The 21068-nt window shown below is 40.0% G+C and overlaps 1 protein-coding gene across 1 annotated transcript; it reads right to left on the reverse strand.

Annotated features, from left to right (window-relative positions):
- Positions 1-8285: 8285 nt before the first annotated feature.
- On the reverse strand, positions 8286-20548 carry pitx3 (paired-like homeodomain 3). Its single transcript, XM_044015410.1, has 4 exons — positions 20243-20548; positions 14400-14519; positions 12679-12884; positions 8286-9567 (listed from the first exon to the last, which is right to left on the reverse strand). Exons 2-4 carry the CDS (start codon positions 14506-14508, stop codon positions 8998-9000), a joined length of 885 nt encoding a protein of 294 aa, XP_043871345.1. The 5' UTR covers positions 14509-14519; positions 20243-20548; the 3' UTR covers positions 8286-8997.
- Between the last annotated feature and the right edge of the window lie 520 nt (positions 20549-21068).

Below are 21068 nucleotides of genomic sequence, written 5' to 3' on the forward strand. Positions count from 1 at the left end.
CATAACTAACATATATGTGACCATGAAAACAAGTTAATATATGTAAGTAGACCTCATAACTAACATATATATGTGACCATGAAAACAAGTTACTATATGTAAGTAGACCTCCATAACTAACATATATGTGACCATGAAAACAAGTTAATATATGTAAGTAGACCTCCATAACTAACATATATGTGTGATACAAGCATTCTTTGTCACTTTTAAGTCACCATGAGTTTGTCAACTTTACGCAGGCACCTGAGGACTTAGCGGTTGTTCAGAAGGAAAGCTTGTTCAGATCTGTTAGACATAACAATGTTTGTCCACCATCAGTTGGACAGATACATGGATACAAGGTGATGCATTTGAAATGCATTCAGGCTACGAGGTGACTCAAGAGGCAATCAGGAGACTGCTGAAAATATGGGAGTCACTTGAAGGTTGGAGGTTCTCGTGAGAGGTTCTCCATAATTCAGAATTTTTTTTATTTTTTTTTTCAAATGAATGCAATGCGCTTCCGAAACTTTGGCCTTTGATTAATTTAGAATTATTTTTATTTTTAATTATAAGTGACACAAAGTGACCACACGAGGCAGCAGTAGACCAACAGCTCCTGTGTGCCCGCGAGCTAAAATCACTGATTTTCTCTGTGGGGTTTGGTGTGGGAGAGTGAGTGGGTTTAAAAAACTTCAGTTTCCTGAAGACGTGAACGTGTTCTGAAGACATCGTAGACATAAACTGACGTAGATTTTTTTTATAGATTTAAGGGGCTAAAATGAGTCTGTCTTTGTGGCCCTTAGCATTAGCGTTAGCATGACTAAGCAGAATGTTTAAAAATAACCACCAAGTTGAAGCATTAAAGTGAAGTGAAATGACTTTAACCACAGATTATCTCATTAATGCTAATCTGTGGTTAGAATTTCATTTAAAAAGTCTCTGTGTTTTATTATTCCGCTCTGTGAATACATTTATCACCGTCTCAGAGGGCATGAACCATGTGAACAGCTTCACGCTAATGAAGTGGTGAAACTGTGACACAGTGAATTCAGAATAATTCAGCAGACTCTGTGATTGTTCCTGGTAGAGATTATAAAAAAAGAGAACTGTCTGATACAACCTTTTCAAAGTTATTAACTAAACAAAATGACTTTTATGGTGATGCTTTTCTTTCTCCATGAGCTGTTTGCACAACCTATTTAAAGTGGGATTAACCTCAGGAGTTCATTAAGAGCACGGATTTAGCACTGGGGAAAAGTTTGTAGGATGTGATGAGAAGATAAACAGATTCATCTTTTTTTGGCACTTCTGAAGCAAATAATGAAAATAAACAAAACACAATTTAAGAAAAGTAAAATGGACGTACAGTAAAACTGGTCACACATATATGTTAGTTATGGAGGTCTACTTACATATATTAACTTGTTTTCATGGTCACATATATATGTTAGTTATGGAGGTCTACTTACATATATTAACTTGTTTTCATGGTCACATATATATGTTAGTTATGGAGGTCTACTTACATATATTAACTTGTTTTCACGGTCACACAGACTGCAGAAGGAAGCAAAGATGTTTCTGCATGGCAGGAAGTAGACGCCCACTTCCTGTTTGTGTTTCAGGTTTTTGGGGTTTTTTTTGGACTTTGATTTTTAAAGTGTTTACATATATTACTTACTACTTACTTACATACTACTTACATATATTAACCTGTTTTCATGGTCACATATATGTTAGTTATGGAGGTCTACTTACATATATTAACTTGTTTTCATAGTCACATATATATGTTAGTTATGTAGGTCTACTTACATATATTAACTTGTTTTCATGGTCACATATATATGTTAGTTATGGAGGTCTACTTACATATATTAACTTGTTTTCATGGTTAAAAACCTCCTAATCGCTGCAAACGAGCCGATCAAAATATCTCCTCACTGACGGTCTCCTCAGCCGCGCTGTTTCAGACCAAAACCACACCCCTAGAATGTGGACTGTATTGTGATTGGCCAGCCAACGAGAGCTTTCCCACTGTCCTGTGATTGGCCAGGTACCTGGAAGTGACGTAATAGATAGACCAGCTCTCAGATACACAGCTCCCCCTCTGGCACGGTGGATGCTCTGCATCTCAGCAGCTACAACGAGAGTAGTTCTTCTTCTTCTGCGGTTGAATGTACGCAACCGGATGTGCCCGGACTAGTGCCCGCACCAGGAGGCGCTACGGTGGTGAGAGGAGTGGTGAGGATTTCTGTTGACGACATCAACATACGGAAGTGCTGATCCGCTTCGCAGAGCCCAGGAAAACAATAAAAGCCTATTTTTTGAACTGTTTGTTCTGAAACTTTAGAGTTTCATAAACAAGGTCATAACGCAGATACACACACAAACGCAGCGTTAATTGGAGCTTCAGGTCTATGTGGGCTTTAAGGACAGGACTAACTCCCAGTGTCTTAAACCCAGATCAAAGTAAAACTTGATTGAACTAAACAAGCTTTCCATTTTGTTATAAATCAAAGTCTCAATACAGGAATGAATGCAAAGAAGAAAAAGAAAAAAATTACTCCGAAAAATGGAAAAAAAAAAAAGACTCACAAAAACGCGCTTCCATACAAAGTGACAAAATAAGATATTTAGTGATCATAAAAATTTAAATAAAATTCTATTTTAAGTCAGAAAACTTTGTGAACATATGCTTAAAATGTCGTAAACGTGAGGTAGCATAGGTTTTATTTGGTTAATCCTTTGTTCAGTTAGCAGTTTTGTTACGTTAGCATGACTCAGCAGAATCCCTGCAGTGACTTTAATCACACGGATGTTGACGTGATTTTATCTGAAAAACTGATTATGTAGAATGTGTTTGTGCTTGTTTTAGTTTGATCCAGTGCTGACAACGTGAAGGTAAATCTCAGTTCTGTGGTTAGAACTGAAGCACACACACACACACACACACACACACACACACATACACACGGTGGTCGGGGAGCCGTGGCTACACTAAGATCCGGTGTCACGCCGGCACGTCAGTTATGGTCGCTTGGCTCGGCGCTGACGTGACGACGTGTGGATCAAGTTCTAAAGCGAGTAATAAAACTGTTATTTGGTTTTCTTTGCTCGGGGCCGCTACTAAATTATCTCGGTTGAGGTGATACGAGCTCGATCGGTCACAACCATATAACCAGTGACAGGTGAAGGCATGGCCTCGATTATGTTGTCACACTGACGCCTGTCACGCGTCTGGACGCGCTGGGCGACATATGAACAGCCGGGTGTTAAATCTGAGACTTTTAAAGCAGGAAAATGAAACAAAGTGAGTATTTGTCTTTGTATTTCCAGTTTTATCTTAAAACAAACTCCCATTTCTGTCTCGTTCCAGGTGTCTTCACGTCCTGCGTCACACACCTGCCTCCACCTCATCGGGTTTCTCGTCAGGTAAAACTTACACAATACAAGGGTGTTGTTGTTGTCATTGGTGCAAAAGAAGAGCAGAAAAAAAATAAATGTATAATAAAATACAAAGAGTAAAGTGCAGTTATTTACAAAAGATAAATGTGAATATTACAATTTTGTACTTTTATACGTATGTAAATGCAACTTCCTGTTGCTGTAAAATGGAGAGTAATCATAAAATCTAAAATGTGATCATTCCAATTGAACACAAATTCTGATTCGAACAAGATTTAATCATTCAGGGTTTGTCAAGTCAATGTCATTCAATTTCCAGAGCACATTAAAAAACAGCGCTTTACAAAGGTAAGAATAAAACCATAAAAACATAAACGTAAAACAGTAAAATAGTCAATTTAACTCATTTCTTGTTAATCCAACATTACAAACGGACTCTTTACTGTAACACACTTATAACAGTGTCTTTATTTACCTGATAATAATAAATGTATTTATTCTAGGGTCACTTTAACACTGTTAAATTTACTGTGTATTATCGGATGGGAAGACGCTCCTCAGCTAATGTATGCTAGCATATTTAGCCAATTTATTAATGCCATCGCTACATGAAGGTGTGAATAATCTGTGATGAAATATATGCAACAAAAACATGCTCCTGCAACACTAGTAAAGCTAAATGTTGCTGTTATTCATGTTTAAATAAATCACCTGTAAGTCCACGATGTCTTTATGTCACTGTTACACAGGACACTGACGTTTGTAAACCACTCACTCTCCCACACCAAAGCCCATAGAGAAAACCAGTGATTTTAGCTGCTGGTCCTCTGCTGCCTCGTGTGGTCACTTTGTGTCACTTAAATAAATATAAATGAAGATCTTCAAAAGCCAAAGTCACAAAATAACTCATTTGAACTTACTGTGTGTGTGTGTGTGTGATGGTAAAATCACTGATTTTCTGTGTGGACTTTGGTGTGGGAGAGTGAGAGCGTTGTGAAAGCTCATGTTTCCTGTCTGTCCTGAGGGTTGTTTAAAATCCTAGTTGAAGAGCAGCTCAGAGCGTCGCGTCCCCGCGGCTTCTTCTCTGACCTGCTGCAGGTCACAGTCTGTGCTCTGCACCGACACCACTACACAACCGTGCACCCAACAATCAATAGTTCCAGCGCCGCTCTCTTTTGTTTACTCACTGCAGAGAGAGGAGCGAGGGCACGGAGCGTAAAACATCTAACATGAAAGAGTGAACCTGCGGACGCTCTAACGATTACCTCAGAGACAATGACTCCATAACTCAAGCTCATTAGAGCACAAAGAAAACACATCTCTGCTCTTTTTACAAACATTCTGACGTTTGTTTAAATCACGCAGCGATAGTGAGAAATGACTTCTCATTATTTTGTCTCATATTCACCGAAATATTGTGTATCATTTTTGAACCAAAGATAATTCAAAAATACAAAATATTCACATTAACATAGTATTTTGAAAATAAATGAAATGTTCGATCCTTACATTTTTACACTTTATTGCAATATTTTGTTTTATTTTATTCTCATTTTTCTTTCATTCTCTTGTTAATTTTATATTCTACATTTGTAAAAGAAGAATATAACCAGTATATAACCCCTTTAATCTCAAACCTGTAAACCCTGGGACAGAGGACAGGACTGTCTTGCAACCAAACCTATTAACTAACCATCCAAACCTACTAACTAACCATCCAAACCTACTAACCAGCTAACCAAACCTACTAACTAACCAGTTACTCTACCATCTAGCCAACCTACCTACTAAAAACCAACCTACTAACTAACCATCCAAACCTATCAACTAACCATCTAACCTACTAACTAACCAACCTAACCTATTAACCTACTAACTAACCATACAAACCTACTAACCACCTAACCTACTAACTAACCAAACCCACTAACCATCTAACCTACTAACTACCCAAACCTACTATCTAACCTACTAGCCAACCAAACTTACTAACTAACCTACTAACCAACCAACCTACTAACTAACCATCCAATATTGTTAGTCCTGGTGACCCTGCTTCATCTAAAACCTGAACTGTCCCTTTAATCCCCTTTAATCTGACACCTGTAATCCCTGGGACAGAGGACAGAGGATCTGAGTGCACGTCCAGATATCGCCTCTCACATGAAAAAGACAGAGAGAGAGAGATTATTTGTCACAGATTATGTCAGAGTCGTGATACCATGACAACAGTGAGTCCAGATTATGTCGTTACCTGTCGCTGATCCAGGTTCATTTTCCCCCACGTTATGGACGATGCTTGAGACACTTCAAGTGTCTTTATTGTTCTATACATTTAAATGACGTCATTATTTCTTAATCGCACCAAACCTCAAAGAGAAAATCAGTGATTTTAGCTCACGGGGACACAGGAGCTGCTGGGGTCGACTGCTGCCTCGTGTGGTCACTCTGTGTCACTGACGTAAATCTGAATGAAGGATTTCAAAATAATAACATTTGAAGGCAGCAGTGGATCGACAACTGCTGTGTGTGTGTGTGTGTGATGTTAAAATCACTGGTTTTCTCTATGGGCTTTGGTGTCAATCAGTAGGATTTTAGAATTTTAAGTAGATTTTGGAATTTTAAGTAGATTTTTGGAATTATAAGTAGATTTTAGAATTTTAGGTCGATTTTGGAAGTTTAAGTAGATTTGGGGATTTTAAGTAGTTTTTGGAATATAAGTAGATTTTCGAATTTTAAATGGATCTTGGAATTTAAAGTAGATTTTTGAATTTTTTGTATATTTTAGAATTATAAGTAGATTTCTGAATTTTAAGTGGATTTTTGAATTTATAGTAGATTTTTGAATTTTTAGTAGATTTTGGAAGTTTAAGTAGTTTTTGGAATCATAAGTAGATTTTCGAATTTTAAGTAGATTTTCGAATTTTTAGTATATTTTGGAACTTTAAGTAGATTTGGGAATTTTAAGTAGTTTTTGAAATTATAAGTAGATTTTGGAATTATAAGTAGATGTTGGTGTTATAAGTAGATTTTGGAGCTTTAATTAGATTTTGGGATTTTAAGTAGTTTTTAGAATTTTAGGTCGATTTTGGAAGTTTAAGTAGATTTTGGGATTTTAAGTAGTTTTTGAAATTATAAGTAGATTTTGGAATTATAAGTAGATGTTGGTGTTATAAGTAGAGCTTGGAGCTTTAATTAGATTTTGGGATTTTACGTACTTTTTGGAACTATAAGTAGTATGTTTAAGTATTTTTAAGTGATCTACAGTTGGACATTGTCGTCTTTGTTTCTTGTGTCGGACGTCGTGCTCATGACTCTTCAGTGACGACACTCTCGTGTTAGTCTAAGCTGAACCTCGTCAGAGCAGGAACTGAAAACGACTGGAAACGGCAGAGTCATAAAGAGTCGCAGGGGCTGATGGGATTGATTTGTGACGACTCACTCTTTATATAATCCCACTGGATCTGACCGTGGTGAGCGGTCCAAGCGCAGGTCAAACATATCAGTGAGCGACTGATGAGGAACACGTATAACCGCTGCCTCCTGCTTCACTTGTTGTGCAAGCGTTGCCATGGCGCTGACTCTGGGTTTCCATGGCGCCGAGGGAGGCTCGTCGTCGTGGTGACAGATAATGGAAGCACATGAAGTCGACGTCGTTCATAAAAACGGATGTTTAATGAGACAAAGCAGGCTACACCAGGAAAAGAAAAGCTTGAATTCTTCTTATAACAACTGCACTCTTACATACATTTTTACAGTCATGGACTCTTTTTGTACAGTAGAACACCACAAATCTATATAATCAATGGCTTTTAGAAAAATCCTGCTGATATTCCTGTGTGTGTGTGTGTCTGTGTGTGTGTCTGTGTGTGGGTGTGTGTGTTAAACACTGCAGGGTGTGCTTTCCTCTCACTCCATCCAGCTTCCTCACCCATGACCTTCCAAGTGAGAGGAATTCATAACTAAAGGGACTGTTTGTTTGTGTGTGTGTGTTTGTTTGTGTGTATGTGTGTGTGTGTGTGTGTTTGTGTGTATGTGTGTGTGTGTGTTTGTTGTGTGTGTGTGTTTGTTTGTGTGTATGTGTGTGTGTGTGTGTGTGTGTGTGTATGTGTGTATGTGTGTGTGTGTGTGTTTGTTTGTGTGTATGTGTGTGTTTGTGTGTGTTTGTGTATGTGTGTGTTTGTTTGTTTGTTCGTTTGTTTGTTTGGTTGGTTGGTTGTTTGTGTATGTGTGTGTGTTGTGTGTATGTGTGTGTGTGTGTGTGTTGTATGTGTGTGTGTGTGTTTGTTTTTGCTTGGTTGGTTGGTTGTTTGTGTGTGTGTTGTTTGGTTGTTTGTTTGTTTGTGTGTGTGTGTGTGTGTGTGTTTGTTTGGTTGTTGTGTGTGTTGTTGGTTGTGTTGTTTGTGTGTTTGTTTGTGCTGTGTGGTTTGGTTGTGTGTGTGTTTGTTTGTGAGTGTGTGTTTGGTTGGTTGGTTGGTTGTTTGTTTGTTTGTTAGTTTGCTTGCATGATTGTACAAGGAACTGACACAAAACCATGTCTGCCAAGGAAAAAGTCCGTTTAGCCAGTTAATAAATCATCGTGATATATTTAAGAACGCGTTCATGTCTTTATCTTCACCGTGAGACTTTTCCAACAGGAAACTGAAGTCTGTAAAATGCTCACTCTCCCACACCAAAGTCCAGAGAGAAAATCAGTGATTTAAGCTCGCAGGGACACAGGAGCTGTTGGTCCTGTGCTGCCTCGTGTGGTCACTTTGTGTCACTGAGGTAAATATGAAGGAACATTTTTAAATGCTGAATTGACTAAAATAAGACATTAGAACTCAGTGACTTCACAGAAATCACTGATTTTCTCTCTGGACTTTGGTGTGACAGAGTGAGTGTTTCACAAACTTCAGTTTCCTGTCTAACAGTGAGAGAAAGACGTGAACACGTTCTTAAGAAATCGCAGACTTAAAGTGACTGTAGATCGAGGCTGGTTCTCGGCAGCAGGGGGCGCTCACAGTGCTACGCGTGTCAGTGACTCGCATAACCACACTTAAAAACAGCAGAACTTTCTGACTCTTACGAGCCTTTGTTTGCGTTTTTGAAGAACATGCTTTCTCTCATCTTTAAAGTTCTACATTTTTATCATCGTAATTATTTTTTTGTCACATACAAAACAGAAAAAGTCCGTTATATATATACAACCTCGGCACCTCGCCGTCGTAACCACAGGTCCCTTTTTACTGCAACAGCAGCAAAGACCATATCTCATGTTCTTGTCCCGTGTTTTTTTTTACCCTTTAGTTTCTACAGTTACTCTAATCATGCAGTTCAAAAGAAGGGGGAGGGGCAGGGGGAGGGGGGAAATGATCACGGATGATAATCTTTGAACTCCTTTGAAGCAGCTGCTCAGTTCAGTCTCCGTCAGAAGTGACGGTGCGTCGTCCGTTTTTTTTGCACCGCCCCCCAAAAGAACCCTGTTCTGCCAGTCTGCAGCGCATCTGCTTGCCTAGAGATGGAGCTGGAGAGTTGAGTGAAGTCAGTGGAGGAGGGGGGGGCGGGGGGGCTGTCGACTCGCAGCTGATTGGCTGCGTCGGGGGCGACCATGGCGGAGCGTCTTCATACTGGCCGGTCCACTGCGTACTGGCAGGGGCTCAGGTTGGACACCGGGTTCTGAACTGCCGGGTACGCAAAGTTGGTGTGCTGCTTGGCCTTGAGCCTCAGACTGGCCAGGCTGGAGTTGCAGGTGTCTCTGTACATGTAGGGGCTGGCGGTGGTGGCGTACGGGCACGTGGCTGCCGTCACCGCCACCGTGTTGAGTGCGGCGGCGGCGGCGGCGGGGCCGTTGAGGTTGTTGAGGTTGCCCAGGTTGTTGGGGACTCCGGCGACGGCGGACGGCACCATGCCGGACGCCATGTTCATGGAGGGGATGGAGCTGGGCGGCGAGAACATGGGCTGCGAGGAGAGCGGGCTCACGTTCATGGAGTTGAAGAAGGGGAAGCTCTTGGCGGAGAGCGGGCTGTTGGCCAGACTCTTGGTGGCCCAGTTGTTGTACGAGTAGCCCGTGTACATGTCGTCGTACGGCTGCATGAGTCCGTTGAACTGCGCGCCAAAGCCGTTCTTGCAGAGCTCCGCCTGCTGGTTCCTCTCCCGCTTCCTCCACTTGGCGCGACGGTTCTTAAACCAAACCTGCGGGAAACAGGAAGAAGAAGAAGAAGAGGAACATTAGAGTAATGACAAGTAAATCCCTTCATTAGGATTGCACGCAGCCGTCATAGGGCCCTCGGGGCCTCACGCAAGTCAGTGAGTGCAGCAGTTCACTGACCACACTTTGATGCGCTCATTTACGTCGGGTGCAAATCGCCAAAATGGACGGCAAGATTCCAAATGGCCGACTTCCTGTTGAGTTGAGGCCACGCTTACGGTGGACTTTTCTGTTTGTCTTGGTCTGTAACATCTTCACACCAAGTGTCGGGAAATTTGGTGGAACTCAAAGTATGTCGAAGTCATAGGGCACTTCCTGTTTCGTGGCGAATGGTCACTTTCAACTCAGTTTGTGATTAAAAATATAAAATAAATGAATGTTACTTTAAAATAACACTGCATTTTAATATGATTTGACTTAGATTTAAGTGACAAAAATACAAACATAAAGAAAAGAGAATAGTTATATTTATTATTATTTATATTATGTTATAAAGAGAATAAATACAAATGTGGAAAAAGAAGAAAAGTTAATGTTCATTAAATCACGTTATCGCTCAGACTTTGCTGGATTTTCATTATTATTTTAGACTTTTATTCCCCGAGAGCGAGCGACTGTGACCGTGCAGATGTCAAATCTTTTTCTTTTTTCTTTTGTCAAATTTATATTAAATATACACATTTATATTACTTTTGCCGACGGAGGGAACGGAAAAAACGAGACCAAAGTTATTTTAAAATGACTTTTTCCTTCCTTTAAGAAATTAGACAGAGTCAATAATAAAGTTTAATTCTAAAAAGACACGTAATAATCTGTGTGTGTGCGTGTGTGTGTGTGTAATCAAACAGTCTTATTAAAACTAATCACCCACTTATTTGAAAGAGTGAGCTCTCAGTGACAGAGGAGGTGAATCTCCACATTTGTCTGCTGATGGTCTGATATTTGGAGGATATGAAGTGGATTAAAGTGGATTAAAGTGGATTAAAGTTTAAGTGGAAGAATCTTAACTGAAGAGGAAACTGTGGGTGAAACTCTTTTGTACTTTTTTTTGTTTTTTTAATTGGTCACAAATCCTTTGTTTGTGGATTAAAACCACAGAGAGACGGCGTTAGGGGTCATTTGTAGAGATGCATTTAATCAGATTAAATCCTGGTTACAGGTGTCTCAGTCGTCTCTGTTGGAAACAGAATCCCGTCAGTCTTTAGAAAAAAATGGCGTCAAGAAAAACGACTCTGACGTTTCCGTCCAAACTAAAAAAAAACAGAGGTGTGTGTGTCCTTCCCCACGCTGAAGGACACACACACACACACACACACACAAACGCGCGGCGCTAACTCATTTTACAATATAGTTAGCTGACTGCTAAGTTAGCATTGGCATTAGCTATCTTGCACAGATTGATAAGTAAACAAAAAGGAATCTAAAACTATAAATCAGAATATAAACAGACTGTAATCTGTAATCACACAGGAGTCGCTGACCCAGTCTTATTTTGTCACATCAGTGTTTGAAACCGTTTGTTCAGATTGACCTCAGTGACACAAAGTGACCACACGAGGCAGCAGAGGACCAGCAGCACCTGATTTTCTCTATGGACGTTGGTGTGGGAGAGTGAGTGGTTTACAAACGTTTGCTGTCTCACAGTGAGATAAAGATGTTTTAAATAGTGTACAGTTAAAGTGACGTAGATTTTATCATGTGACCCGTTCGTTCTGTGGATAAAATCCACGTAATCCATTTTCTGTCTGCAGCTCTGAAAAATCACATGATTCCTTTTGACGGACAAAGTATTCCAGGCATGTCAGTATTTGCCCGACACGCGGCGGTTACCATGGCCACGGACGGACACTGAGAGCGAGACAATGTGTAGTCCTTTCAAAATAACAACGCAGGAGCGTGCGCTATGTGACCTTTCATCCAGCCAACATTCATCTGATCCTGGACTTGTCAGGAAGGACTGTATTGTCGTCCATCAGAACACACACACACACACACACACACACTGTCCTGCACCTTTGACATTTAGGTTTCATGTTTGACCTTTGACCTTTGACAGACGAGAACGTCACAGCTTTACCAAGAAACTCAAGTCATAGTTTTATTTATGTATTTTTAACCACATTAATTCCCCCTGCAGTCTTTTGTATACATTTAATTCTTTCTCATTTTTAATATTTTCGATTGTACTTTCATGAACATCTTTTATGAAGTCATTTGTATTTTATTGTTTGATTTACGTTGTGATTTCCCCCTCTCTAGTTAAGTTAAGTTAAGTTTACTGTGTGTTAGTTTTCTCTTTTGCTTTGGTGATTTGTTGAGTGTGTCCACTGTACAGCACACACACATTTACACATCTGTCATTTTATTAGGATTTGATTTTATTATTAATAATATCATTTATAATTCTAAATGATTTATTATAATATATATGATAAATCAATCAATTATATTCTAATTTATAATATTATGTATATTGTTTTTATTAACTTACAGATTTTTTTTCTCTTCATGATTTTATTCAGTTTGTTGAAAACAAACAAACATGACACAGAAAATCACGTTGTGTTTTACCTTGAAACATAAAAAAAACAAACAAAAAAAACAAATATCGCCTCGTTTTTGACAATTTAGTTCGTTTGTTTAAGACCGGCGCTTTTATTTTGAAAGGGTTGAAAACCGGAAGTTAGGGAAAAACGAGCGAAATGCGCAACAAAACACGGCTAAACTACCTGTAATGCTTTATTTAACACCGGGATGACGGAGAGCCGAGGTTAGTTCATGTTTTTATTGTACTTTATGTTTGTTTAAAGTAGCTTTTAATGTCTGTTCAGTAGCTTTATGGAGTTTGTTGTGTTAAGCTAGTAGATTTTAAACTGCATCAGCTTTGCTGCTGCGTTCCGTTTGTAGTCGGAAGTCGTGAGTTTCCCGAGGTCACATGACATTCCTGAGGAAAAAGATTTCTTTTTAAGGAAAGTTTAGTGAAACTGCTGGAGACTTTTCACCTGCAGTACTTGAGCTGCCTCTGGGAGGCAGTAGCTCCCACTCAGTGCTGTGTGTGTGGTGTGTGTGGTGTGTGCGGTGTAAAGGTGACTGACCCTGACTCTGGCCTCGGTGAGGTTGGTCCACACGGCGATCTCCTCCCTCGTGCTCATGTCCGGGTAACGGTTCCTCTGGAACGTGGCCTCCAGCTCCTGCAGCTGCTGACTGGTGAAGTGAGTTCTCTGCCGCCGCTGCTTCTTCTTCAGGGAGCTGTCGTCGGCGCTGGACTCGTCCAGCTGGTTGTGGTGCGATTTCTCTGTGTCTGCACACACACACACACACACACACACACACACACACACACACACAGGTGTCCAAACTTAAATGCACGGTTTTATAATAATTTAATTATCATTTTCTCCTCTGGAGTCAGATGTCGTGTATGGATTTGTGATCGAATGGTTTTGGCGTTTTAGGTTTTATTATAACAATTAAAGAGTGTGTGTGTGTGTGTGTCTGTGTGTGTCTGTGTGTGTGTGTGTGTGTGTGTGTGTGTGTGTGTCTGTGTGTGTGTGTGTGTGTGTGTGTGTCTGTGTGTCTTGTGTGTGTGTGTGTGTCTGTGTGTGTGTGTGTGTGTGTGTATCTGTGTGTGTGTGTCTGTGTGTGTGTGTGTGTGTGTCTGTGTGTGTGTATGTGTGTGTGTGTGTGTGTGTGTGTGTCTGTGTGTGTGTGTGTGTGTGTGTATGTGTGTGTGTGTCTGTGTGTGTGTGTGTGTGTGTGTGTGTGTGTGTGTGTGTGTATGTAGAGCAGCAGGTGATGGTGTTTGGCCCCCGGGCGACGCAGTGACGTCACAGACCTCACACAGAGAAGTGAAATGAGTTTGCCCGTTAATCCCGAGGATTAGGCTTTTGTGAGCGAGGCAGGTTCACTTCTGTTTGGTGAAGGTTTAGCCTCGGCAGGGCCACCGCTAAAACCAATAAGGACCGGGGGGGCTGGGGCCGTAAACTGACACCACCTAATCTGGCATTTAAGATTAAAGTGTCGAACACAATGCAGAGGAAAGAGCAGCGACCGCAGACGGCAACAATCGCTGTAATCTGAGCGAGAAAGTGCTCACATCAGAGTTTTTAATCTGGACCACAGGCTTTCAGCGTAATCACAAATAATCTGTCATCATCTAAACTCTGCTCCTCCAGAGTCAGAGCAAAAATAATCTCTATATATATGTGTGTGTGTGTGTGTGTGTGTGTGTGTGTGTGCATTTATACAAACCTGCAGTCTGCGCTCTCATTCTCTCTCTCTCGCTCACACACTCTCTCTCGCTCACACACTCTCTCTCGCTCACACACACACACACTCTCACTCACACACACACACACTCTCTCGCTCACACACACACACACACTCTCTCTCACTCTCACTCTCTCACTCTCTCTCTCTCTCACACACACTCTCTCTCGCTCACACACACACACTCTCGCCCACCTCTAGCTCACACACTCTCTCTCGCTCACACACTTTCTCTCTCTCCCTCTCTCGCTCACACTCTCTCCCGCTCCACACACTCTCTCTCTCTCTCTCACTCACTCTCTCTCTCTCTGCACAGGCTCAGCTCTCTCTCTCTGTCACTCTCTCTCACGCATCACACACTCTCTCACGCACTCACACACTCTCTCTCGCTCACACACTCACTCTCTCACGTGCGCTCACACACTCACTCTCTCTCGCTCACACACTCTCTCACGCGCTCACACGCTCACACTCTCTCGATCTAGATAAATAATGAGACTGTGTGTGTGTGTGTGTGTGTGTGTGTGCGCGTGATGACATCACTCACCGCTGTTGTCTTGTCCTTTACATCCCTGGTCGTGTTGTGGCGTCCCAGAGTCTGAGAGAGACAGAGCAGGACTGCGAGCTTCACTGTCCGTCAGCAGGTTAAAGTCCATAACCACGCCCTCTGTGGACAGACACACACACAGACAGAGAGACAGACACACTGTGTGGTCAACATAACAGTATAGAGACTGTACAACATCATCATCATACTCAGACAATTATAGAAACAGTATACTTTATATTATATATAAGCTCTATCATAACACTTTTCCTTTGAAATAATGTCCAACATCATCCTAAATATCTATTTATCCACCTGACCCCTGACCCCTGACCCTCGGCTGACCAGACTAGAAGTTCACTGGCCCTCGGGTCACTTTGAGTTTGTGGCCCCTGGTGTAGACTGCTAAAGATCGTGGTCGTCAGACTGTGTGAGCTGCTCTCTGATCTTTCCTCTCATCCCTGTGATGATGCTTCTCTTTATAGGAGCCTGACATCAGCAGCTAAAACCTGACCTGGGCCTGAATCCTCATCTATTCCGGTCCAAGAGGTCCAGAGAGGACGAGGACGAGGAGGACGAGGTGACGGTTGTGAGACACTCAAGAACATTTCCAAGACAAAGATAGCTTTTTAAAAATGTTTCTGAAAAGTCAAACTTTTCCTCCAAAAAAGAACCAAAGTCTGATTTATGTTGTTATGTGTGAAGTTATTAATACTCCATGACTGTACGTTTATCTACAGCATCTTTGAAATCCAATGTTCAGATTGACCTCAGTGACACAAAGTGACCACACGAGGCAGCAGAGCACCAGCAGCTCCTGTGTCCAGCTCACATCACTGATTTTCTCTGTGGGCTTTGGTGTGGGAGAGTGAGTTTTATTAGGTGAGTGTTTTTTGTTTGTTAAGTGACTAAAATCCAGTTTTGCAGTTAGTGCTGACTCATAAGTATCTGTCTTTCACCCTTAAAAAAAAGCCTTAAATATCACTTTAACTCCTTGTAAAGTCAGTTAATGGTTTTTACTGCACATATACAAGCGTCTGTGAGGACGAGTCTCACTCGCTGTCTCACTCTTTGTTTACACACAGTGAGACACTGGTCACACAGTTTAGAGGCGGAGTCTTGCACCCACAAATGACACGCCCACTTGTTGTTGTTGTGCTTGGCTGCGCTCATTTGTTTTTGCCGTCATGCCAGTCACATGACTCCTCTGTGTGTGTGTGTGTGTGTGTGTGTCACTGTTTCAATTATCTATCTACAGAACCCGTCTGTAAACTTTGTTAGCAACTTCCTGTCTTTAGTTTTTGAGTATGATCCGCCCACTGATGACATCACACATCATCATCAAACTCTCAAAACCTCCATTTCTTAATAAGAATAAGAAAATAAGAAAAACTTATGCGATACGTCAAAACTTATCGCATTTGAACAAAATTAGGATGTGCACGCAAGATCACCCGCTCCATTAAGATCGAAACAAACCCTAACCCCAGATTACAGATTACATGTTAGTAAAATGTCCCATTGAACAACTTCAGCTGTGTATATCTCAGTGACATTTTAGCAGATCTGTCTCTGCTAAAATGTCTCTCTGTGTCTGTCTTTGTGTCTGTCTCTCTGTGTCTGTCTCTCTGTGTCTTTCTCTCTGTGTCTGTCTCTGTCTCTCTGTGTCTGTGTCTCTCTGTGTCTGTCTCTCTCTCTGTGTCTGTGTCTCTGTCTGTCTCTGTGTCTCTCTCTCTCTCTGTCTGTCTCTCTCTGTGTCTGCTCTGTCTTTCTGTCTCTCTGTGTCTCTGTCTCTCTGTGTCTTTCTCTCTGTCTCTCTGTGTCTCTGTCTCTCTGTGTCTGTCTCTGTATCTCTGTGTCTGTCTCTGTCTCTGTGTTTCTCTCTGTGCTCTCTCTCTGTGTCTCTGTGTCTCTCTCTGTGTCTTTCTCTCTCTCTCTTCTCTGTCTCTCTCTGTGTCTGTCTCTGTGTCTCTGTGTCTCTGTGTCTCAGAAACTGTAACAAAGTAACATCATGTGAAGTTTTGATGTGTTTGTATAGAGTTCAAAATGAACTTTATTTAAAACACGCCTCCTGCAGCAGCAGGATTAATGTTGTATAATCTCATGTAATCTGTTTAAGGCGGCAGGTTATGAACACACACACACACACACACACACGTTCTGAAAGGCCAAATGAAGGTATCGCACAAACACAAAATAGTTTTTATTGAACATTTAAAGAGTTCAGAGGTGAATCAGAGGATTATTGACCAGCAGAGGCAGCAGAGAGCTGAGCTCTGTAATCCCTGTTTTCTTCATAATCTGGTCTGTGATGTGTGAGTGTGTAATTTGAATGTTAAATGTTAAACTGAAAAACGTCACAGATTATTTAACTTGTTTCATCATGTTCTTTTATTCTGTATAAATCTGATATTTTTTAACTTTTAAATCAGCATCGTTGTCCGTAAAAGTAATCATTTCACTTTTTTAAATTATAATCCAGGTTTTACTTCCTCCATCCTCTGGATTTTTCCTTCAATGTTGTAATAAGTTGTTTTCTTCTTCTTTATTAAACAAAGAAAATAACTTTAATGTGTTTCTATTCTGCTCACTTTTCATTTCATAATCTGAGATAATCCATAAACTGAGGAAGCACATTTTATTGTCACGTAAATAAACAGATGCATTCGTTTGCTTGTCACGGAGAATCAAAGTAATAAAAACAGTGAGATTATTAAACAAACTTTATATTTCTGTATATTCTTCTTCTATTTGAGCTGCTACAAAAATACAAATGGAATCATAGTTACAATAATAATAAGTTTATTATCTTTGTTTCAGCTTTTTTAAAACGATATGACTCTAAATATAGATTATATTTAATATAAGTTATATTAGTAAATAAATATAAATTCAAAAAGTTATTTGCACACACACACTCGCGCACACAAACGACATCAATTAAACGTTTAATAATAAATAACATATGATGATGATGATGATGATGATGATGGGCCCTGTCTGTCTGTGTTGGTCACGTGCTCGGCCCTCGCGGCGGACATTATCCGGGAATTATTCATAAACGCTTGGAGAATTAATTCCCGGGATTAAGACTTGATTAAGATGTGTGTCACTTTTCTGTCTGAGAACTTATTAAGAAGCGGGGGGGTGAGGGGGTGAGGGGTGAGGGGGGAGGAGCAGATGGAATTTCACTCGTGTGTTTGAACATGTTAATTTCTGTCCCGCCGTAAAAACACACACACATTTGCATATGATTGAGTTTGTGGAGGAGCGCGAGCGCCGGTGAGAGAGTGAGCGAGAGAGGCTGCGCGTGCGGCAACGCGTGCGGCGGCGGCAGTGATTAACGCGCCGCTTCTCCTCATAAAGAATGAATGAGCGGCTTCATCAAAAATAGATTTCACTCTGATCTGAATGTGCACGTGAAGGTTGTAACGAGCTCCAAACAAAAACTGAAGCCCCGCCCACTTTATTTCATCAGCTCTTTACGTAAAAAAAATATCATTTAAATAAATGCACATTTTTGTTGTTGTTCTTTATTTTAATGTCTTGTTCTGGTTAAATTGAGATTAAATTAATAACTAACTTCATGAATAAAAATCTCTTATTATTACATTATATTTACTTTAAAAACATAGAAAAACAACGTTAATGTGCGCGTGCACAACAACATACAACATCCACAAAGTTGAAGTTGCAAAATAAATCGATCGATAATTGCTTGTATTTGCTCGCGCTTCTGCGCGCGCTTACAACTCTTCTATGATTTAATTCTAAAGGTTTAGTTTAAATTTTTTGTTTTCACGTTGATCTGGTGAATACATGCATAATACACAAATACGTTCGCGTGAATGAATGAATGAATAAACATTTAAATATGATTTAAATTCACAGACAAACAAAAACACGCGGAATATTCACAGTGAATTCTTTAATTGTTCATATTTGCGCACGTGCGGTCTGTATTTGAACACACACACACACACACACACACACACATTTATATACATATATAGTAGAGTATTTAATGATTGTGTGTCATGAATTTGCTGTAATTAATTTATTCTTCATAGTTTTTCTCAGCTTTTTATTCGTCTTTAACTTTGTTCGATTTCCTTCAGTTTTGTATAAAACGGTGGGATTTTGACATCGTAACAACAACAATAATAATAATAATAATAATCACGTGTTACCGCGATAATAAAGTCTGAAGTTGAGGAGTTAAATATGATTTAATCTTTTCATGCGTGTTTCTTGTTTATCTGCAGATTTAATTTCTTTATGTTATTTTTGTGTTTTAATCACATTTTATTGTTCTCACATAATTACTAACGTCAACCTAAAATGGTAACAAATTAAAATCTGATCCCAGTGTTTACACTTTATATGAAAATACAATTTAAATACAAGTTTATGTACATTTACAATATGTGCTGCAGAAATGTTGCCTCATTCTGATTAGGTTTTTATTGTAAAATGAACAATTAGGACTTAATTAAAAGCTCATTTATGTGTTAAAATTGCAAACATGTGCAGTAATAATGTTAATAACTTTTTCACATAAACAAAAGAAAATGAGTCATTTTATTGAATTTACTTTGTTTTCTCTTTGAAAGACGAAATATTCATTTCTGCGATATTTAAGCACAACGTAAAGTTTATGAATAAGTGAAAGTAAATGAAGGATTTTATTAAAGGGTTATATTACATGTATATAAGTGAGGGACATGTGTCACATATATCCCTGTGTTTTAGTGTGAAACTGCGTTTGTTGCCTTATTTTATCATGATTGGAATATTATTGTATGTCAGCGCGTGACTCTACATTCACCACTTCACAAACCACTGAAAAACTCACACACACGTGAGTGTTTGTGAGGACAAAAGTAAAACCTCTGCTTATTTTTTTATTATTTACATATATTTATTTACGTTCATATATATGTGTATATATATACACACATGTGTATACACACACACACACATATATATATATATATATATATACATATGTTCCTCGAGTTACACCAAAGAAAATATAAACTCATCTAATTTAAAGAAAATGAAATAAAACAACAGTTTGTTTTATTTAAAGTGATAAAAAAACGAGGCCTTTTAATGTGACGGAAGATTCACAGCTGATGTGATGATTAATCTGCTTTAATTCACGAGATTTTATTATTTCTGAACGAATGAAACGCGCGCGTGAATTAAGGCTCGTTCCGCTCAAATAACAGAATCGAAAAAAAGTGTATTTTTTATTATGTATGGTTTTTTTTTAAATAAAGCGAAATGATGTCGCTTTTGTAATGCAGATGTGTGCGCGCGCGCGTGTGTGTGTTTGGGGGCACCTGCCTATCAATTTCCTCCACATACACAAATATTGTGGATCCGCAAGATTTCTTTCTCCTCCACGCACACGCACACACACACACACACACACACACACACACGACCCCTCGCTCTATTTGTTTTATTTTATTTTTGTTTATTTGTTTGTTTTTTGAACACTTTACTCAAATCTTATACACTCAAATCTTCATTTGTTTTTGTTTTTGTTGTTGTGTGGGGGAGGCCTCACACACACACACACACACACACACACACACAGTGCTCGCTCTTGTTGTTGTTTATTTTGTTTATTTGTCAGTGAATGAATGAATGATTTAAATTCCAATCTCGTGCGCGTGCGACGCTGCAGTTGTGTCTCATTCTCGTGGACATGAAGCATCAGAGTGTCCCGCTCGTGTCTCTGTGAACAAACACCTCATTATGATTCCACGCGCGAGACAAAAAAGCCAGAACGACTGTGAGAGGGAAAGACAGTTTGGAGAAGTTGGACTTACGTGTGTTTCCGGTGTGTGTGTGTTCTGCTTAAATTAATCCGTGGAGAATTAAGAGTGGGTCTCGCGCCGCTGCAGCCTGAAGAAGAGTGAGCTGACCTGTCCTCAGCTGTGACATGGACACAAAGTTTCCCGCCGCGTCACGCGCTCACAAAATCAAAGTCAGTCACACAAGAGACTTCCCTGCTTCTCCTTGTCTCCACTCTTGTCTCTGTCCTCGTCTCTGTGCTGTCAGACATGAAGCCTGTGGAAGAGTGAAGCTCGATCCCCACGCAGAGAGAGAGAGGAGGAGGAGGAGGAGGAGGAGAGGACTTCATGCTAAATATTGTGTGGCAGCTTCACTGTGGAAAGGACAGCCCCTCTGTGTGTGTGTGCGTGTGTGTGTATTTAATACCTCTTTAGGACCCTGGGAGACCAAAACCTGGTCCTAATGAGTCTCCAGAAATGTAAATAAATGTAATGTCATCTGAAGTGATGGAAACCAGAGGCTGTGTGTGTGTATTCTTGTATGTGTGTCTTTGTGAGGACTGAGAGAAAAAGCAAACAAACCAACAAACAAACAAACCAGGGGCGTCAAACTCATTTGAGTTCAGGGGCCCCACACCAGGGGCCGGACCAGTAAAATAATAGCATAATAACCCATAAACATAAACAACATCGTTTTCCTTTGTTTTACATTTAATGATCTTTTTTTTTCTTTTACAAAACATGACATTTCTTGAGAAAAATAAGTGTAATTTCAACAATATTGTGCCTAAATTTAAAATGATAACCTACAGATCACAGTGGATCCACAAAGGTACAAACATTTAGTCACAGGTATCTGGAA

The sequence above is a fragment of the Solea senegalensis genome, unplaced genomic scaffold, assembly GCF_019176455.1.
Source record: "Solea senegalensis isolate Sse05_10M unplaced genomic scaffold, IFAPA_SoseM_1 scf7180000013409, whole genome shotgun sequence".
NCBI classification, from domain to species: Eukaryota; Metazoa; Chordata; class Actinopteri; order Pleuronectiformes; family Soleidae; genus Solea; species Solea senegalensis.

Coding starts and splice junctions, on each gene's coding strand:
- pitx3 (XM_044015410.1), bottom strand. CDS start 14,508: ATGGACTTTAACCTGCTGACGGACAGTGAAGCTCGCAGTCCTGCTCTG. Junction 12,885..14,399: donor TAAAGGACAAGACAACAGCG/GTGAGTGATGTC, acceptor GTGTGTGTGCAG/ACACAGAGAAATCGCACCAC. Junction 9,568..12,678: donor TCACCGAGGCCAGAGTCAGG/GTCAGTCACCTT, acceptor TGTTTCCCGCAG/GTTTGGTTTAAGAACCGTCG.